The sequence below is a fragment of the Carya illinoinensis genome, chromosome 5 (genome assembly GCF_018687715.1).
Source record: "Carya illinoinensis cultivar Pawnee chromosome 5, C.illinoinensisPawnee_v1, whole genome shotgun sequence".
NCBI classification, from domain to species: Eukaryota; Viridiplantae; Streptophyta; class Magnoliopsida; order Fagales; family Juglandaceae; genus Carya; species Carya illinoinensis.
The window spans coordinates 2,325,872-2,348,554 of record NC_056756.1 but is presented as its reverse complement, the minus strand read 5'-3'; the positions used below and the strand labels follow the sequence as shown (position 1 = coordinate 2,348,554).

The window sequence follows — 22,683 nt, the reverse complement described above, 5'->3', positions numbered from 1 at the left end:
GGTACCGGACCGAACCAAACTCGGAATCGGACCGATCCCACCGGTTTGTTCTAGTCCAGTCTAGTTTATCAATTTTTTTATACCCCTAGTACAAATTTTCTAATGAGCATAGTTAGGACTGTACATTTGGACCGCTCAGCCGAACCGACCCGGAAGTTCCGAATAAATCGACCCGATTTAACCGACCCGAAACAAACACAAACGGAACCGGAACATTTTCGGATTATTTCGACACGGGTCAGTTAATAACCGTTAACCCGTTTGGATTTAACACCAAGCACATCTCGTGCGAATTCGCTGTCGTCCGCCGACACCTGCTTCGCTATCACCGGCGACCTCAGCCCCAGCTCCTGAATCGCATTCGGAGCCAACAGAGTTTCCAACTTGTACACCACCTCAAGCAAGGAGACCCAGTTGTGGAGCTTCTCGATGGCCTCCGGCGGATCGATTACGACGACGGTTGGGTGTTCGACCGAGAACTGGTGCTGCGATGCAGCTGCTGATTCCAATCGCGTCCCATACTTCTTGTGGTTGATGCAATCGAAGGGTCCCTGTTCGGTGATGGGCTTGGTGGGATGGATGCAGACGAGATCGACGCCGCGCTGGTTAGCGTGATCGATGAGAGGCCTCGATGGGTTTGGAGATGGATCGGAACGGAATACCCAAATTGGGCAGCTTACGGAACTCAAAAATTTGGAACGAAAGCCCAATCGGAAGGTGCCATTTCGGGTCGGGTCGGGTCGGAATAGTAGATATCGGGTTGAATGGAATTGGTTGAACAGCCCTAAGCATAGTTATCCCTATCAAAATGTGGCAGAATTGATGACAACATAATCTACAGGGACACATATCACACTTGAATGAGTAAACCACTCTCTGATACTAATTAAAATTATCCAAATGTTCCTGTATCGTAATATAAGGATCTACCAATTCACTCAAAAAACTAGTTAGTCGTCAATTGTGTAATTATTTAATAATAAAACTATAAAATAAAATAAATAAATTGCATAATACCAAAATTAGTAACGAAAGAAAATCATTTAATAAACTCTTTAAAAGTAAAGCCTTACAGGCAGCCAAATTTAGAAAAGTCAATATTAGTATTTGAAAATTAGTTACAGGCAAGTTTCAGTTACAAAATTTTTGTCAATTAACACTCTTACTTGGCCAGACAAATGACCCTGTTTGTCTCTACCGTAGTAGCAACAAGAACTTCTGACCATTTTCAAATATTAACTTTTCTCCTGAAACTTTAGTAACTGAATCACAATCGCTCAATCTCAATCTTGAATCAACAATTACACTCGTTGAGAGAAATAATATTAAAATTTTTCAAAAAGTTTTATCACCAAAATAAGTACTAAGAAAGTGCTAAAAAAAAAATTTCAGAATTGAATCTCTATTGATCCTAACCAATAGAATCTCTTAAATAAACAAGCTTAAAGCAGTTTGAATTGTAGTAAGATTCTACTGAAGGAGTGATTTTGTCGCGACGGACTCTTCTAACAGGATGCTGGCACATGTCACTAAAACTCTTCTCTAAATAATTACAGAATCCTTGAAACTCAATTTTCACACTCTTGACTTATCTAAAACACTTCTTAATAACTTCTAGATAAACTCAAACTAGTTACAGATAAAGTCAAAATATTTTACATTCATTCAAATTACAAAACTAAAAATAAGATAAAGTATATCATCTTAGTCACTTAATTTTATCTAAACTTATTAATTTAGTCACACAGTTTTAGCCAAACTCTTGCATCTACAATCTCTTCTTTTGACAGATTGGTGACAAACTCTTGCCTCTATAGCTACGTACCCATGCACATATATATAATCCTTATGATCGATAACCGAATTAATGCCATTCGACTTTCGATTGATCACATTAATTACTTCTAAAAACGAATATATATATATATATTTATATAACATGCGCTCACGAGTTTTTAATTAATTTTCTACCCACAAATTAAGTTAATTCATATTCACGTACGGCAGCATTCATGCATCGAGATAGCCGTGCTCGTCAGGTCATGACCAGTAGTAATGTTCTTCAATAATGCAATGTTAATGTCATATACCCATGCACATATGTATAATTCTCATGATCGATAACCGATCGAATTAATATCAATCGACTTTCGATTGATCACCTTGACTTGTGAAAACGAATATATATAAATATATGTAACATGCATGCTCTCAAGTTTTAATTTATTTTCTACCCACAAGTTAATTCATGATCACGTACGGCATGCATGGATCGAGATGGCCGTGCTCGTCAGGTCATGACCAGTAGTACTGTTTAATAATGCTATGTTAGATCTATCACCATAATTAGGACCACCCGATCGATGGAGTTCACCCACGCACGAGTTCGCAATCAACTTAACTTACGTTGGTCATCAGCATAATTCTCATGATGACTTACAGATCAGGTACGACTCCCAGCCTGAACGGGAAGCTGCTAGCTAAGTGCATGCGTTGATTTTTAGGCTATATATCGACATATGTCTAATTAGTTAGTTGCTTTCATATTTTGAATAACAATAACATGATCAATACGGTACTTAATTGACTGCTACTGAAACGATAGTTTGGTGTATAGAATATTTTTAATAAAAAATTAAATTTTTCTTAGGAACTTTTACTATATAATTATGAAAATATATACTTGAAGCTAGCATTTAATATTTGTCTATTTTCGTTCGAGTTCTACCAACCTTTTTCTTTTATCATCTTATAGAATATATTTTCTACAGTACATGACACTTTGCCATTTTCCTTCATCATGAGTTAATTTCTTTTATCATTTTTCTTGGAATTAAAGCTAGCTAAACATGTTAGTTTTCTACTAGCTAAAGAGAAAACACTTACCTGTCTTTGATTCTTATAAACGCGTGTGAGATATATATTATATAATCCCAAAATTGATATTAATATACGATAACTGATAGCATTTTTTTCTCTCAGATTATGTGTATAATTGTATTTTTCGAATCATAGATAGTACATACAATTCGCATTATATATATATAAATTAATATCAACATTAATTATTATGGTACTGCATGCAAGTGGTGTTTTGGTCTCTTTAGTTCCACCTAAGTTTTATGCTTCCCACGTTTGAACGTACATTCTACTAAAGATCATTAATAACTCTTCCAAAATCCATGACATAATTTCCACACAGTACTAATGGTGGCAAGGAAAATGATAAAATTCCGGAATTTCGTGTCCATACCCTAACTCATTTGCATATTGCCCAAGCATTTATAATTTCCCTATATATACCACTCATGCCTTCCTCTGGTTCTACCATCCTGCACGCTAATTAGCTTTTGCTTTGCATTACATACGAGAAACCAAAATGCAGGGACTCATGATCGTGAGAAACATTTCCCCAGCAATAATATTTGCTTTTGTCCTGACCTTTGCCTTCGTCCATGAATCCAGCGCCCAAGATTCACCACAAGACTACGTCAATGCTCACAACGCAGCTCGATCACAGGTTGGAGTCGGACCTATTACTTGGAATGCTACCGTTGAGGCATACGCACAGAATTATGCTAATCAACGTAAGGTTGATTGCAGACTAGTGCACTCAGGTGGCCGTTACGGAGAGAATCTTGCATGGAGTAGTGGTGACCTCTCGGGAACGGCTGCCGTTAACCTTTGGGTAGGAGAGAAGGCCTACTACAACTACACCACTAACTCATGTGCTGCCGGCCGCCAGTGCGGCCACTATACTCAGGTGGTTTGGCGCAATTCTGTGCGCCTTGGGTGTGCTAAAGTCAGATGCAACAATGGCGGCACCTTCATCACTTGCAACTATGACCCCCCCGGCAACTATGTCGGGCAACGGCCTTACTAATTGCAAGCATGCATGCATCTACGTACGAGTTTAATTTTAGAAGATGACCTTAAATAAGTGATCATGTAATATTAATGGCACCAAATTACTCTGAATAAATAAAGTGTAACTCGTGAAGTAATATTATATATGAGGAGGTCATACATCGACTTCGTTTGCGTGGGCTGCCTTCCCCCCCACTTTTGGCTTCTTCCCGACTAAACAAGCATATTGCGACATCTAATTAATTTATACGCCACAAATTGCTTAGTTCCACGATCAAATTCTTAATTTCTTGTTCTTATCGAGGATGATGACAAACATATATAATAATAAAGCCATTATGTTTTTTGATTTGATCACCGTTATATGCTTCATGTTGATCATTGATTTACCACATTGATTTCAGCCAATTGACAGTTCAAATAGCCACTGAGCGCTCCATTTTTAAGAAATAACCACTCACGCATAGCTATCTAACCGATCTTAACACATAATAAGTTATATATATCTATGTGTCTGAAAATCTTATAAAAAGTCACTCTGTAAGATGGAAATAGGATTGATGAAGCGAAGAAAATACTCACTCACTCTCTCTTGAATTTCACTAGAGATAAGAAAAGAGACATGGCTAACTTAATTAATATTGGAGTTGTCCGTTCCGGTCCTTCAAGATCCGGCGCAGTCCTGCAACAATTTAATTGTTTTATAGGAGTAGTTCAAACAGAATGCGAGAAATGAAATGGTCATCTGACCATATTCATGTTGACATTCTCCTTTAACTGAAAAATGCATGAACAACGATTGAATTCATAATGGTACCCCTTTCTCTATTTTATAACTCTATATTTGAAATCATTTTCTTTTTGTTCCACTTAGACCAAATATCATGTAGGATTTTAACATAATTTGTGGCCCTCAATTGTAAGCTCATTGTCTTGGCTAATTGATTTGATCTACTTGTGAGAGAATACTACTACGTACGTACTCATGTAAGACATGATGGATTTGTATGTGTTTTGGTCAAACGTAGAAAAACTTTAGATGGAGGGTTGTGATAATTTAATTCCTTAAATTATGTGGAAGGATGGCTATCACGCACCCTATATATATGCATACGTATATATATACTAGTAGAGCAGCAACGTGCAAAGCACGTAGCTAGGTGAATTGATAATTTTTCAAAAATAATATATTATTCATAAAAGAATTGATTTCAATCAATAATTTAATTCATATATTAGAAGATAAAAACATTTAATTCAAACTGCAGCATAGTTTAATACAAAGTTGAGTAAAACAATTTTTTTATAAAAACCTTTACATCTAAATAGCAATCTTGAAACATGCATGGCTCTAAATCCCACTCCTTAAATTCATCTCTGTAAGGCTTTGGTCGATAACTATCAAACTGGTGGAAACACTTTTGGTATGTAGCCTTTGGGAGCATAAGAAACAATCGGGCATAGACAAGCATGCAGATGCAACATGTGAAAAATCACATTCATATCAACTACCCCAAAATGTAACTATACACAATGATGGATTAAATGGGAACTTGATGAATAAGATATGAGACCAACTTTTACACCAATAGAAGCTGAAGGAATAGCAACAGCTGCCCATGACGGTACAACAAAGCCTTTCTTCTTACTTCAAAAGCTTTTCATTTTTTAGGGTTCTGTCCCAAGGTTGCAGTTGCAGACTTATTGTAGTCCGCAAATTCTTTTATGTATGCTTCCATTGCCTCAAGAGCCTTGTCATTTCAAGTTTTTCTCTCTACTTCATTCAATTCCTGTAACCACGCAACATGATATTATTGAAGAAGAATAAAAATGACATAACAAAGTTCATTTAAGAAATAAATAAATACATTCCATTTCACATGAATAAGAGCACAAAGGGTAGAGTTATTAATCCCAGGTCGCTCCTCCAATAGTTATTTACAAAATTTATTTTATTAATTTTATATTTTAAATTTAATAATTTTTAGTATATCCATACGTATTGTTTGAATTATAATATATGAAAAAATAATTATATAAAATGCATTTTACATCATTTAGTAATTTTTTAATATTATTTAAAAACTCACTTTATAGTGTTTTTTCATTCGAGATTTATTTTTTTTGACAAGTGGTTCGATCTCTTTCTGGGGATGATCTTAACGCAGGAAGAGGAGCCTGCAAAACCAAACCAAAGAAAAAGCGTTAAATTTCAGATGAAGATTTTGGTGAAGAAATGGGTCTTTATAAGCTCATCACCATCAGATCTATCCGGTACTTTTCTTCTTGGTGACTCTCAGCCGTATCTCGATCTCATCCTGAGCTGAGGAGGACGACTTGGAAGACGATTTCAACGGCCGTGGCTTGGGACCATTAGGCTTCTACAATGGCAGAAAACCTCGCACGAAACGAATGAAAAAGCATATGAGAATTAAAGGGAAGACTGGAAACCAAGCCCACCATCTTCTTCACTGATGGAGGCGTTGGTGTCTCTGTTTTACTTTGCTAGAGGCGAGGGTGCGGCAGTGAAAAAGAATAAGCGGGGAGAGAGAGAGATAGGGTTTGTGAGAAATGGGTGTGACCGTGTGAGAGTCGGCGTTGAATAAATTTTGAACTACAACTAAAGGCAACATAGAATTTTTAATTATTTTACTGACATCTGACAAATGGTGCCCACATGCACTGACCGAACCATTTCAATACGCATGCACTCATCGAAATTTTGAATTACAACTAAGGGCAAAATAGGATTTTTCAATTTTACCAATGTCTGACAAATTGGTGTGCGCATGCACTCCGAACAATTTCAATACGCATGCCTGATCTGATCAACTGACAGTGCAGTCACAAGTACCATTGCATCCTGCACAAATCACACAAAATAAATCACTGACATAATTTATTATAAAAACAATTTAAAATTTTTTACACGGACAGTAAACACAATAATTTAAAAAAAAAAAAGTGAAGAAATGAAATGCACGGAAACGGAATTAGAAAATACTGTAGCAATGAATAGGCTCTTATTAATATAAAGAGATATCCTGCTCGAGCTCTTCTGACTTTACGACTTCAGGGAAAATCGAGAGATATCTACAGCGTGATCACGGGCCTACTGGAAGGCGTAATTAACAAGGTCATACAATTCATTGGCACGTAAAAAAAATAAGCAAGAAGTTTCCCGAAAAATGGAGAGAATTAATTGTAATCCTCTTAAATAATCCTCTTAAATTAATTATAATAGGCCGGAGTAGATCCCAAGGGGTAATTTGTGTTACCCTTGGACATTCTTTTTGAGAAAATTTTCTTTTCTTTAAAAGAATCTTATTATATATATATATATATATATATATATATTCGGAAGACCACATGCCAATAAAAAATAAAATAAAACAATTCGCAAGGGATATATATCAAGGCCAAGAAAATTAAAGTGATAGATCAATGTCTAAAAATCATATATAGGTATGGTGAAAATTATACGTTCATGTCCTGGTTGCAGGCTAGTTACAAGAAGTAATTTACAAAGAAGAAAGACGAGAATTACCTAAGAACTCAAAGAAAGCCCCTCTGATATTCAATAGAAAATAATCAATCTCAAGAATGGTGAAAATCTACCCACAAGCCGGTCTACAGTAGCTGTAAATAAAAAATATCAGAATTTTGCGAAGAATAACAACATCCTAAAAATCACACCAAAAATAAATATGCAAATAAAAAAGTAATTGGCAAAAATTTGGCCAAGATTGGGTTCAAAAATAATTTCTAAACAAAAATTAAAATATTACCATAAAAAATAAAAAAAAATCTAAATATGGAAATTCGGACGGAAAATTAGTATATTTTGACCTCAAAAATGATGTACACCAAGCATACCTTTGTGAAGACGACATGCGCGCCGGAAATAACTTTTCTGAATTGGGGTACGGTTATATACACAATTCTGATACCCGTAGTCAAAATTATGACTAAAATATCAAAACATGCCCAAAACTGCCCCAAATCAGAAAAATATCACTCTTTCCTACTATTCTTGTGTTGACCTGCCACATTTCAACTACATCAATGTGCAATCTAAAAACTCCACATTATCTAACTTAAGATCCTCCTGGATGATGCATGTCTAGTTACACGGTATTGCGATGTTGCATGGGAGAAGAAACATCAGCTGGTTTCGATTCATTTTATTATGAAATAATACGTAAGTTTCTCTAATATTCTTCTATAAGAAAACTATACTCTAGGAGCTAGTTTTCTTGATTTTGGAAAAGGAGTCCCTTCATTTGAATGTATGCACTGAAAAAATTTATAGGTCTAACTCATATAAAAAAACCGGTTCAAAGAGATATTTTTATTCATAACTTATAAACATGCTCAAGACCTTGTTCACAGGTAATATGAGATTTATTTCTCAACATCCTCCCTCACGTGCAAGCTAGTACTTTTTCTAGTCCTTATCACAGGATAAGTAATATGGGCCTCTATTCATCATATGGTAGGCTCTGATACCATAAAAAAATTCATAGGCCTGCCTCAACTCATAAAGCCGGTTCAAAGAGTGAGATTTACTCATAACTTATAAACACGTCCAAAACTTTGTCTACAGACAATGTGAGATTTATTCTCAATATGCACCGCCTTGATCATCTCTTTTCTCAATTCTAAAACTCATCTGAAACTGACCGCAAAGTGTTAATGCATGTCCAAGGGGGAAGTTTGTAACTTTAAGTTGCGTAAAATGGATGGCGACAAATATTAGTAACTGTAAATGGCATGGCAATTAACATTTATAAATTATAAATTATTATACTTTGTTAATCTGACCTCTCTTGTTTCTATATGTTACAATTGGATGAATGAAATGAAGCTTCTGGATTAATGAAGCCTCATGACCAGCACGTGACTCGTAAGCTACTTCAAACCGAGGCCAAGTTTGAGCCGTAGGATCAGTACACGTGAAGTCATCTGTCATGACATATATATGTATTGTTTCAGCCGTATGTTTTAACCTAATTCATTTTTTGTATCTTGTATTCGACTGATTGAGAGAGGGGGGTTCGAGAGAGAGAGCAGAGAGGGGGAAACTAGGGTTTCATTTTGGGGAGAAAATCTTCGATTTTCTTGAGTGAAAATGAGTGCTCTGTAATAATAGAGAGTTTCTGAGGCTTCTCTGTGATGGACAATGATATCAATAAAGCTCTGAATCCCATTCTTGTCGTGGACGTAGACCATTAGGGTCGAACCACGTAAATCGGTTGTGTTGTTCTCTCTTGCATTATCTTTGATTTATTTCTCTATTTTCTTGATGATTAATATTGCTGTTATTTGATTCTTTGGTTATTATCTGGATCTGTTTGGATATTAGGGTTTAATCACAATCTGTTGGTTCTGTTCTGGTTATATCAATATTTACATTCAATGTCATTACATGTTATACAGTTTGTATATATATATGCTGAAAAGATTATTCTGAACATATCCGTATAGAGTCTTGCATTTGGTTTTGAATCTATAGTATAAACAGAGTGTTGTACTTAAGGAAAGACTCGGGCATATATCTAACAAGTGGTATCTAGAACCTAGGTCGATGGGGACCATGAGATTTGACATTGAAAAGTTCATGGGGGATAATGATTTTGGGTTATGAAGAATAAAGATGAGGGCACTCCTAGTCCAGCATGACTTCAGGATGCCCTCTTGGGTGAAAAAAGGAGAGGTTCCTCTTTAAAAGAGGAAGACAAGGAGACTGTCAAAGATGACATTCTCCATAAAGCACACAGTGCCCTAATCCTCTCTCTCGGGGATAAAGTCCTGAGAGAGGTGGCTAGTGAGGACACTGCTGCAAGAATTTGGTTGAAACTAGAGAATTTGTACATGACAAAATCCCTAGCAAATAGGCTGCACAAGAAAACCAAACTCTATACCTTTAAGATGACCCCAGGAACACAAATAGGACAGCATCTAGATGAGTTTAATAAAATCATTCTAGACCTAGCTAATATTGATATTAAGGTGGAGGATGAGGATCAAGCAATCCTCTTGATGAGTTTTCTGGACTCATCATATCAGAACCTTAAAGAAACCCTAATGTATGGTAGAGACTCATTAACACTAGATGAAGTACAATCTGTACTTCATACTAGGGAATTACAAACTAAAGGAGAAGCAAAACAAGATCATGGGGAAGGGCTATCTGTTAGGGGTAGAACAGAAAAGAGAGAAAGAAAAGGCGAGGGTGAAGCTAAGAAATCTAGGTCTAAATCAAAAGGAAAACATTTTAAATGTTTTCATTGTCACAAGGAAGGGCATTTCAAAAAGAACTGTCCTGATAGAAAAAATAACCTAGGAAATAAGACCAAGGAGGCAGGGGATGCCTCTGTGGTATTAGATGGCTATGAGAGTGCTGAGGTACTCACTGTGAGTGAAGTTGACTCTAAAACAAAGTGGATAATGGACTCTGGTTGCTCTTTTCATATGTGTCCTGTTAGAGATTGGTTTGAAACATTCTCTAAGTTAAATGGGGGGCATGTAATCCTAGGAAACAATAAATCCTGCAAAATCATGGGTATAGGGTCAGTTAGACTGAAGTTACATGATGGTACTGAAAGAATTTTGAAGGAGGTCAGGTTTATACCTGAATTGAAGAGAAATTTAATTTCTCTTGGTACGCTTGATTTATCAGGCTACACCTTCAAGTCTGAAGCAGGAGTACTTAGGGTCACTAAAGGTTCCTTACTTATTATGAAAGGGGTTATTAAAAATGGGTTGTATACCTTGCTTGGGAAAACTGTAGTTAGGGAGGCTTCTTCAGTACAGAACACTGTAGAGAATAAATATGTCTTGTGGCATAGGAGGCTTGGACATGTAAGCCAAAGGGGAATTTTAGAGTTACAGAAACAAGGGTTACTGAATGAACAAAACCTAGGAAATTTTCCTTTCTGTGAAGATTGCATCTATAGAAAGGCAAAGAGGGTTAGTTTCAGGTTAGCAACCCACAACACTGAGCAAACCCTAGACTATGTCCACTCTGACTTATAGGGACCTGCTAGAGTAAATTCACATAGTGGAGGGAGCTATTTTCTGTCCTTAGTAGATGATTACTCTAGGAAGGTCTGGATTTATATTTTGAAGAACAAGAGTGGCACTTTTGAAAAGTTCAAGGAGTGGAAATCCCTAGTTGAAAACCAAGTAGGTAGGAAACTAAAAACTCAAAGGACTGATAATGGTTTAGAATTTCTTTCAAATGAGTTTAACCTATTTTGTCAAAAAGAAGGAATCCTTAGGCATAAGACTGTGAGGGAAACTCCACAACAAAATGGCTTGGTTGAGAGAATGAACAGAACCATCCTAGAAAGGGTTAGGTGTCTACTGTCTAATTCAGAGCTGCCCAAAACCTTTTGGGCAGAAGCTGCCACTACAGCAGTACACCTCATAAATAGATGTCCATCCTCTGCCATAGGATTTAAAACCCCACAGGAGTTATGGTCTGGAAGACCTCCTAGATATGACTACTTAAGAGTTTTTGGATGTGTAACTTATGCACACTCAAAAACTGATAAACTGGAACCTAGGGCACTTAAGTGCATTTTTATAGGATATCCTGAAGGGATAAAGGGATACAAACTTTGGGTAGACGTACCTGGTAGACATAAGTGTATTGTTAGCCGAGATGTGACTTTTAATGAGTCACACATGGCTCGGGTACAAGAAACACAGTCAGACAATAATACTGACAAACAAATAGAAGGATCTCAGGTTGAGGTGGAGCAAGATGACACCCAACCTGAACCTGTAAATGGTGATGACAGTGACTTTGAGGATCAAACCTCAGAAGACACAGGTCAAGGTGGAGCTAGATCTTGGAATCTGGCTAGAGACAGACAGAGGAGGGTAATTAAACCTCCTCAAAGGTTTGGACAGGCTGACCTTACAGCTTTTGCCTTGACAGTGACTGATGATATTGTTTACCAAGAACCTAGGTCTTATAAAGAGGTTATATCTAGTAAAGATTCATCTAAATGGCTCTTAGCCATGCATGAGGAGATGGAGTCAATAAATAAGAACCAAACTTGGGTTCTAGTGCCTAAACCTAAAGGAGTCAGACTCATTGGGTCCAAGTGGATCTTTAAAAGAAAAGATGGTATACCAGGGATAGAAGGGACCAGGTACAAGGCTAGGCTTGTAGCAAAAGGATTTACACAGAGAGAGGGAATCGACTTTAATGAAATTTTCTCACCTGTAGTGAAACATAGCTCAATCAGGCTACTGCTAGCCTATACAGCTTTTGAAAACTTGCATTTAGAACAATTAGATGTTAAAACAGCTTTTCTACATGGTGAAATTGAAGAAGAACTTTATATGCAACCTCCTGAAGGCTTTACTGATAAAATAAATAATAACCTTGTGTGCTTTCTTAAAAAATCTTTATATGATCTTAAACAATCTCCTAGACAATGGTATAAGAGATTTGACACACACATGATTAGTAATAAGTTTAATAGGAGTTGCTATGACAGCTGTGTATATTACAAGGAAGAAAAAGGAATAATGATATATCTTTTACTTTATGTAGATGATATACTTATAGCTTGTAAAGACCTTGATCTAATTGATGAAATTAAATGCATGTTGAAATCTGAGTTTGAAATGAAAGAACTGGGCCCTGCTAAGAAAATATTAGGAATGGAAATAGTAAGGGACAGAAATGCAAAGGTTTTATATCTGTCCCAGAAAACTTATATTTCTAAAGTCCTAAAGAGATTTGGTATGAATCTTTTGAAATCTGTTAACACACCTTTAGGTCAACATTTCAAACTTTTTGTAGATCAGGCTGCTAAAACAGATTCTGATATTGATTTTATGAAACAAATCCCCTATGCTAGCATGGTGGGAAACATAATGTATGCAATGATCTGTTCTAGACCTGATCTAACTTATGCAGTAAGTATAGTTAGTAAGTTTATGGGGAATCCAGGGAAACCCCATTGGCAGGCTATCAAATGGGTACTAAGGTACCTAGTTGGCACTACTAATCTAGGACTTAGTTATGGAAAGGGTGTTGAGAAAGGATGTGAGCTAATTGGTTATGTAGTCTCTGATTTTGCAGGAAATGTAGACATTAGAAAATCCTTAACTGGGTATGTGTTTACTGCTTTTGGAGGGGTTGTTAGCTGGAAGTCACATTTACAATCTGTTATGGCCTTGTCCACAACAGAGGCTGAGTATATAGCATTGACTGAAGCAATAAAAGAGGCCATTTGTCTAAAGGGCATTGCAAATGAGTTAAGTATTTTTAATGGCAATATTTCTGTGCACTGTGACAATCTGAGTGCACTTCACTTAGCTAAAAACCAAGTTTACCATGAAAGGTCTAAGCATATTGATATAAGGCTTCATTTTGTCCGGGATGTTATAGAGTCTAAGGTTGTAGGTGTGGAAAAGGTCTCAACTGAGGATAATCCTTCTGATATGATGACCAAGTCACTCCCAAGGTCTAAGTTCAGACACTGTCTGAACTTAATTAATATGGAGTCTAGAGTCTAACCCCACTAGGGGGTAAGTTGCAGGAATAGGCCAATGATGAGGATTGATAATTTGGCAAATAAATGTTTTGCCAAGGTGGAGATTTGTAAATGGTATGGCAATTAACATTTATAAATTATAAATTATTATACTTTGTTAATCTAACCTCTCTTGTTTCTATGTGTTACGATTGGATGAATGAAATGAAGCTTCTGGATTAATGAAGCCTCATGACCAACACGTGACTCGTAAGCTACTTCAAACCGAGGCCAAGTTTGAGCCGTAGGATCAGTACACGTGGAGCCATCTGTCATGACATATATATGTATCATTTCAGCCATATGTTTTAACCTAATTCATTTTTTGTATCTTGTATTCGGCCGATTGAGAGAGGGGGGTTCGAGAGAGGGAGCAGAGAGGGGGAAACTAGGGTTTCATTTTGGGGAGAAAATCTTCGATTTTCTCGAGTGAAGATGAGTGCTCTGTAATAATAGAGAGTTTCTGAGGCTTCTCTGTGATGGACAATGATATCAATAAAGCTCTGAGGCCCATTCCTACCGTGGACATAGATCATTAGGGTCGAACCACGTAAATCGGTTGTGTTGTTCTCTCTTGCATTATCTTTGATTTATTTCTCTATTTTCTTGATGATTAATATTGCTGTTATTTGATTCTTTGGTTATTATCTGGATGTGTTTGGATATTAGGGTTTAATCACAATCTGTTGGTTCTGTTCTGGTTATATCAATATTTACATTCAATGTCATTACATGTTATACAATTTGTATATATATATGCTGAAAAGATTATTCTGAACATATCCGTATAGAGTCTTACATTTGGTTTTGAATCTATAATATAAACAGAGTGTTGTACTTAAGGAAAGACTCGGGCATATATCTAACAGTAACTTATATAAAGTAGTTAATAGAAAATTCATAATTTTTCCTTGTATATAGCCACTGTAAAGGCACACGCACTACAAGAAAAACCAAGTTTTGCGGGGTGCGACCTCACCGCAATTACCCTGTTTTATCGCAGAGTTAGATGAACTACTGCGAGCTCATTTCACCGCTAATCGGTCGGGAATAATACGTCTGGTCAGACTAATTTCGGTGAATACTTGAAGGTGACCGCAGTTGCTATAGATAAAGCTGCCGATGGTTCCCGCAGCAGAAGACGATGGACACCGAGGGTTTGAAGGGCAATTTCGGTGGAAATTCGTCGGCTTTGAAGGCCAATTTCGGTGATAGTTACGGCCATTTTCTAGCACGGCAATCGTTACGATTCGGCGAATTTGGGCACACCGAAATTCCTCGAGTATGTTGCCGCCGACTGCTCCCGCAGCAATGATTCGATCCCATCTTGGATTGGAGGGCAATTACTGCCAAATATTGGGACGCCGCTGTTTAATGCTTACTACGAATTGTTTGGGTCATCGCAAAAGCTACTTCAGCTTTTTGCTGGAAAATCGGGAAAATATATAAAACAATGGGGATGAGATTGCGGTGAATTTGATCTGGCACTCGATTCGTGGAGTTCGCATATTTCAGGGGAAGTGGTGAAACCGTAGGAAATGCCAATTGCTTGTGGGTAATTGCGATGAATAAATAGAGGCATTTCTTGCGGATTCACGATGAATTTGTTGGGCAGAAGTCTACTGTTTTTTTGAAAGGGTTTTTTCTGAATTCATGATCAGCTACGTATGTTATTATGGCTGGAACTGAATCTCAGAAACCAACCCACAGGTATTTGTTCCTTAATCTCAACTGCTCGTAAACCCATTTGCATTTCATACGTACAATAGTCTACTTCTATTCATAGCCCCTGAACCCATTTTTACAATATTGAGAAATTTGCCCCTGAACCCATTTTTACAATGTGTCAATTTAACAACCTTGTAAATAAATCTCCAAGTACATATTCTTTGAATTGCATTTTTGAACAACCTGAGAACTCGTATCAATCTCTTGTAATACATAGTACTCTGCCAATCCTTGTTTCTAGGACTTTTTGTTTTAGATTTAATGTAGCTTTTTTCACATGTTCAGCAAACTAAAACAGCATATATATTACTCTGTTTTCATTTAGAATATTGCCATCGAGGTTTCATACAAGCTTGAATTAACATCTCATTTACGTTCACAACATTATACATTATACATGATAGAAAGAGGAAATGTCATGCAAAATCAAGCTTATATTCTTAAATACTATCTACCACTGGTGTGCTAGAAATTATATCATGTGCCACTCATGGGATCAGTCCTCAACATGGCTATACATTTAAACCTGGGAGTGAAGTCTATATATAGCATCCTGCAGGCAGGTTCATTAGTGCATCAAAAAATTACAAGCTTCCCTCATATCAACCTGTCATATGTACCTGCATATTACAAAGATGAAAACAATTACAGTCAAAACACACTCTACAGCCTACTCCATACCATTCAACCTGAATTGTTGAACAAAAATCATTCACCAAAACTCCATTACAGTCCAACCTAGACAGAGTTTTATTTTTACCTATTAAGCTATATTCTCTCAAGTATATGTTTAAATATCACAAACATCATGAAACCTTGTCTTACTACTTGTACTTGGCATCTGATTTGTTTTTTGGAATGTAAGAATAATATTGAAAGGTTTTTTAGGAATATGGAAAAATGTTATTTATGAAATTCTATAACTGCATCCAGTATTTATGCATCTATTGCCATCGAGGCTACTAGAGAAGATTGTATAAGTTTAACAAATAACTTGATTGAGAAAAGGGAAATAATTATTTCTAAACCAATAAAATCCTTTAAAAAAACCAGACAACTTGTTTTAGAATGAGACTCCTCTCATACGCTAAGAAATGCATGATTAGAGTAATAGATCATCAAATTTGATGCAGAATCATCACACCAAATATGGAGGGAAATTAACCATAGTCAAAACAATTACATGCTAAAGTCCAGCTATAAACCATCACCTATAGTTCAGTCAACAAGTCTTTACCATTTCAGGAAATTTTGTATTGCCTAGTAAGCTAGATTCTCTCAAGTTCCAGGTGCTAAAACCAGTTAACACCATTTTCTTTTATTAAACTACTACTTGTACTTGGTATCACAAGTATCTTCAAATAGAGAATAAAGCTACAAATCTGATGCAAAAATAATAGATAACAAATATTTCCAGAAATTAACCATTTAAAAAACAGTTACATGCTAAACTCAGCTACTTTAACCATCACCTATGCTCAATCCATTTCAGCATTACCTCAATATAATATTTTATTTCAGCCACTAGACTAGATTCTCTCAAGTTGTAGGTTATAATATCCAGTTAACATCACAAGTCTCTTATTAAACTACTACTTGTACTATGTACCACATGAGTATCTTGATACCAAAGAATAATATTGGACAACATTAGAAAAGAATACGGAGGAATGTTATATATCAAAATATATTTTGCATCTAGTATTAATATTGTTTGTAAGTGCCTGCTAGAGAAGATTGCATATATATAACTAGTCTAATTGATTGAGAAAAGGGAAATAATTATTCTTTGGTATACCAATAGTTTTATTTCAATCTTTCATTCAACTTGTTTAAGCATTATGTATCCTCTCATACACTAAGAAATGCATGATTTATAGAATAGTACTTCAAATCTACTATTTCTTATCACACCAAATATTTTTGGAAATTAACCATTAAAATCCCAATTACATGTTAAAGTCAATTTTAACCATCACCTATACTCAATCCATTACAGCATTACCTCATAAGAAATCTATTATGAAACCTAGTGAGCTAGATTCTCTCAAGTTGCAGGTTCATATATCCAGTTAACTTCATTTAGTATTATCACAAGCTTAACCATTGTCAAACAAGACACAACAGTAGGAAGGGGTAGACTTAAGCACACTTACAAAGGGCCAGACAAACCTTTAACAAACTGTTTCACAGCCCCAGTTCCATGATTTACATGCCCATCACTCTGCTGGGATGCCATTCCAGCAACTAAAACCAACTTCAGAAAACCTGCACCATTTCCCCCACCACAACTATGTAACAAAATATGTTCCTGCCACCAAAAGTTAGTAATACTTAACAAAATATCTCTATTACTGGGGAAAGATAAACTGATTTTCACCAAATATTTAACTAGCTAAATGCATCTATTTTTACATACCAAGATATTGCCATAATCTTAACTGACATCAAGAAAATGCTAGTTTAATTTACTCAGCACACATCACCACATCGTGTGTCTCATATATTGCATATCATTAAAGATAACCAAATAAATAGATCTGCATGAAGTGTTGTCAGACAAAACTTACAAAGGCACTATAGAAGTGAACCATCATGGAGAAGGTACCCGTACAGAGTGGACTAAGGTAAATTCCAAGTTGGTATTCTTTTGCTCTCAACTTTTCTCCACTCTTTTCTAACATTGATTATAACAAAAAATATTCTATTACAATAAATGGAAAGAAAAGTCCTTATATTAAATAATTCTAGGACTTGGGCATATCAACTGCCCTTGGAACTGATTTGAATATATATATAGATAGATATATTTTCCCAATAAATCACTTGATTATGTTTACATTCATTTGCAGATGTAGATTATTACATGGAGGTGAGAAATCACATCTCATCAACTTTGCATAAACATGGAGCAGTTAAAAGAGCTCGAGTTAACAGTTAAGTTAGAGCATGGATTCAAGTTATCAGGTTACTAAACACAATAAGGTGCACCACAGACAAAGTACAATGGGACTTAGCATGTTGGAGTCAACTTACATGGATATCGACAACCTAAATGGAAAGTATTGAAAAATCCAGACAGTGAGAAAGTGACTTTTCAGCAAAATCCAAAACTTTGCCTTTCGAGGTCAGCTGAGTAATATGTGAAAACTGGGGCTGGAAAGTAGTCTACTTTATCTGCTTTAAGACTGAAAAAGGCAACAGTCAACTTTCCCCCCACATTTTGCCGCTTCAAGAAATTTCACACTCCCGCCACATAGTTTTTGCTCCAAGTCTTCTTGTACTTTCTAATTGTACAGTCCATGGGACCCAGTACTTGATCCTGCCTACTTTAGATTTTATTCTTATTCTTATTGTACAAGAAGGCATACAATACAATAAAGAGATGTCGAATTCTTGTCCATTAATACAAGTCTTATTCTTATTGAAATCTGAATATTTTATTTTTTTGCCAAAATATCTTATTGAAAGCTGGAGTTCATGTACAGCCTCCATGCATGAAATGGTCAGCTAGCGAACATTTCTTTTCCTTGTATATAAAAACCACCTATGTCCCATATGTACGTACGATGCTCTTGATACCAAATTACTAGAATTGCAGCTTTTATAGTATATCAAATATTGTTCCCACCTTCATAAATATATATAGCCACGCCGAATTGGCCTTTTTTGAATGATTCAAGTTTTATTAGTCAAAACTTTACCCTTTTGAATGAACTTCACCAAAACAATATCTACATGTGGACCTCACCAACAAATTAAGTGGCACATGTAATTCCTTCTTTATATTTTATTGGTGGCACTGGCTTCCAGGAATCATTAATGGACTTTATTATTATAATATAAAACCCTGTTTGTTGATCCAATCTAATATTTCATCGTTTACCATGTGCAACGAAATAATTATAGTTGAACACAGTACGTAGTCTTATAAAAATAAATATATAGTTGTCGAAGATTGAGAAATCCATTACTCATCCTTCATGAGTAAACCTTTTCAACCACAGCTTTTGAAATATTAATGGTCGGTTTATTACATCCATTACTTGAAGATTTCATTTCCAATCTGCACTCCCGAACATTTGTCTCTATTGAGCATACCATTAATCAAGTAAACGTGTTTATTACATAATAGGCAAAACAATATTTCTTTTATTGTTCTAATATGCCCTGTTTGCATGCACTTAGTATAAACCTTTGTGGGGCAGATCAACCAACAGATTTTCAATAATAAACACTCAAAGATTCTCTCAGTAGACCATACAAGATGGCTGAATTCTGCAATAGATAGTCCCGATACAGAGCTGTAAAATATCTGTACAAACAAATCATCACCTATTGATTTGATCATCAATCGTCCATGAGTATCTCATATTAATGGAAAAAGGCAGTTACATGTATAGTTTGGCAAAATGCTTGGTATTACAGGATCCATGCAGAAATAAATTCATTAATGACAAAGTTCAAGACTGCATTAATTTACAAATTCTCAAAGTCAATCTCTTTATTAGTTACAACTAAAATCTCAGATTCAATAATCTGCAACTTGCCACAAAAATCTGCCTACTAGTTGCACTATGCTCTGTCATTGTACTTTCCCCATCAATTTCTCCAAAATATATCAAGGCACTCGATGCACTGTAGAAAAAAGGTAATGGAAAAGTGTGAATAAATTGAAGTCAATGCAATGAAATAAAAAGGCACAGCACATAACATAATAGGCAAAATATCATTTACATCCATTTAACATGAACAGAGGAACTGGAACAAACACAAGGCCAAACACATAGCAAAGAAAGAACACTATTTCCATTCTGCGGACCTAAATCGGTCGTTAATACGCATCCAGCTTTTGTCCATATCAAAATCACTGTAAGATGAAAATAGAGGAGTTGGATAGTTGTCTATTAAACTGAAGAAATATCATGATTAGAGCACGTCTACTTTGATAGTTTGCGGTCATATTGTAGAAGGATAGTTTGAAGGATGAGAAGAAAGAGAAAAATGAAATAGAGGAAACCAGATCATCAAAGTATATCAAGCATTCATACCATGCCATCATTGTGGCAACAAGAAAAGTATATGGAGAGCAAACTAGATTGCATTTCAACCTCTACATCTAGTACAAGGAACCCAATAAAGAATGAGAGAGAGAGAGAGAGAGAGAGAGAGAGAGAGCACTTAAAATTTCAATCAATACACAGATAGTCAAGGTATTCATGTGAGCCAGCCCCAACCACGAGCGAAAAATGACTCTTTTGAGTTGCTGATTTATCAATTTCCATGGCTAAGGACTAGGCTGGGGGAAACTAAAGCCATCATAACATTCACTGATGCAAGGTTACCAAGTTAAATAAAGCAAAAGACGGAAACAAGTTTTGTCTTGGGTTTTCTTTAATTACTTCTAAGCGAGGGTGAAGATAGAGATAGTCAGAGAAAATGCCTCTTAGTTTATGTCACCTGTTGTGGCTGAATATTTATAGAAGAAAACTTGGGTGCATATCCATAATATTTTGTCAAAGGCATGATCAGGTACGTGTCTTTTATGGCATGAGGGGACAAAAATATTCATCGAGGAAGACTTGCAAACAAGTGACTGACCAGGCTTTTACTTCGATCAGCTATTTGTAATTTATATGAATAAAGACAGCAGCCCATGATTCATGACAATTGTTTAGTTCATACAAGAATTGGATGTTTTTATAAGTATGGTTCATTTCAGTATTCAGGGCAAAAGGTACTGAAAAAACTGAGTTCATATATTCTACATCCACCACAACTAAGCATGCATTCTGCGTAATTAGCTTAACTCACATGAACTAATTCATAGCTAAAGATCAGATAGTTTCTCAAAAGTATATTAATATATATATATATATAAGGTCATGCTAATTACTCGTATCTTGCACCAGAGGGTAAAAGAAAACTATTCATTTCCCTTGATAACAAAGCCATTATAGATTAATCAAGTACCTGTATCACCACCACAATTACCATCTAAGAGTCATTTTTCTAATTAGAAGTTTATCTGAGACAGTACTCCTATTATAAGTATAATTAGATGAACATATATAAATTAACCAATATTGTTGATAATGTAGTACTGGGTGTGTATATATATATAATATATTATATGGGTTTGGAGTTTGGACATGTAAAAAAATTAAAATGCATTGGACAGGTTCTTGAGTTTTAAAAATATATGTTTTACGTGATGATTCCACTATAGGTTGAAGCCATGAAATAGTGCTTAGGCACTATGAAACCCAAATGGGACAGATGAGGGTACGTAGCAGTCAACTAATAAAAAAATAAATGTGGGACAACAAGTAATATATATACGCCTGCAATATTTATAAAGAAAATGAAGTAATTGTAACATCATCTGGATGACCACTACTTATTACTATGAGTTTAAAGAGTGGTAGAGCATCAGCTTGGGTCATAGTGACAGCAGGATGACAATGAAAAGAAGGGAAAGAGAAAATTGGAAGACAAGCGACTTGTAGCTGATCTAGCTAGCAGATCATAAACATGAATTAATAAAGTTATTTCTCAGAACCATACGACCATGTTTTCCATCTGCTGGAAATATTTAATGACACCTTCAAGTGGTATGAATGAAGTTAATAACATCATGTTAATCGAGCATTCATTCTTGTACTAACTGGAGAGCCATAATTCTTTTTACTAAAGCTTAAAAACATATAAGTTTGCACACCAAATTATCAACATCGGCATATTACACTAATAAAAATTAAAACGAACACCACATGTAAAGTACAAATTAATAAAATTTTGCTACATTACCTATTTTCATTTATTATTCAACACCAAGTTTAGAGAGATAGACATGGAATGAAGGAGAGAAATACCACACAGATTGAAAGGAGAGGAGATAGCTTGCTGAAATAGGGACCGAGTGGAGAAGCCGTGAGCGACGGTGGGACACGATTGGGCAGCCTGTAGAGAGAGAGGGACTAAGTGAAAGTTAGAGAGAGAAAGAGAGAGACGGACGGTGAATTGAGCGTAAGCGAGATGGAGGAGACTTACCGCCTAGGTGAGGAGGCGACGGCGTGCGGCACACGACGTTGTTGTTTTCTCAGACCATTTTCGACGTGAAGGCCGTGATGGACTGACGAAGGGGATTTTCCTCTGTTTCGGTGGTGAAGGCAGGATGGCTAGGCACGGCTGGTGATTTATTGGTGGTGGAGGCTCACAATAGATGTAGGAAAAATGGGTGGAAGACACAAAGAGAGGATCGGCGCCTTTGGGTTTCTGAAACAATTACCGCGGGGAGAAAAATAGCGGGACAGTTCGGTAGTTTTATCGCCGCACGGCATATGTTATAAAGCTATCTTAGGCCTGTACTCTGTTTTATTATTTGTGGAGAGAAGATGTCGCCGCAAAAGATGGATTGTCGCCGCAAAAAATATATATGACGGCGAATTCCGCGTGCGCCACTACAAAAATGCGGCTCCAGAAATTATGGGCTGTTGCGGCTCAAATTTACTCGCCCCTTCAGTTT

The 22,683-nt window shown here is 36.1% G+C and overlaps 1 protein-coding gene and 3 long non-coding RNA genes across 4 annotated transcripts; 2 read left to right on the top strand and 2 right to left on the bottom strand.

Annotated features, from left to right (window-relative positions):
- The first annotated feature begins 3,333 nt into the window (after nucleotides 1-3,333).
- On the top strand, nucleotides 3,334-4,062 carry LOC122311179 (pathogenesis-related protein 1-like). Its single transcript, XM_043125617.1, has one exon. It carries the CDS (start codon nucleotides 3,380-3,382, stop codon nucleotides 3,881-3,883), a length of 504 nt encoding a protein of 167 aa, XP_042981551.1. The 5' UTR covers nucleotides 3,334-3,379; the 3' UTR covers nucleotides 3,884-4,062.
- A 1,940-nt stretch (nucleotides 4,063-6,002) lies between these two features.
- On the bottom strand, nucleotides 6,003-6,811 carry LOC122311224. Its single transcript, XR_006242743.1, has 2 exons — nucleotides 6,127-6,811; nucleotides 6,003-6,045 (listed from the first exon to the last, which is right to left on the bottom strand). It is a non-coding gene; the product is annotated as an uncharacterized LOC122311224 (long non-coding RNA).
- Nucleotides 6,812-14,343: 7,532 nt separating this feature from the next.
- Nucleotides 14,344-18,585, top strand: LOC122311898. Its single transcript, XR_006242905.1, has 2 exons — nucleotides 14,344-17,782; nucleotides 18,008-18,585. It is a non-coding gene; the product is annotated as an uncharacterized LOC122311898 (long non-coding RNA).
- Nucleotides 18,586-19,431: 846 nt separating this feature from the next.
- On the bottom strand, nucleotides 19,432-22,493 carry LOC122309558. The gene is made up of 3 exons (XR_006242454.1): nucleotides 22,209-22,493; nucleotides 22,031-22,118; nucleotides 19,432-19,793 (listed from the first exon to the last, which is right to left on the bottom strand). It is a non-coding gene; the product is annotated as an uncharacterized LOC122309558 (long non-coding RNA).
- Nucleotides 22,494-22,683: the final 190 nt, after the last annotated feature.

Coding starts and splice junctions, on each gene's coding strand:
- LOC122311179 (XM_043125617.1), top strand. CDS start 3,380: ATGCAGGGACTCATGATCGTGAGAAACATTTCCCCAGCAATAATATTT.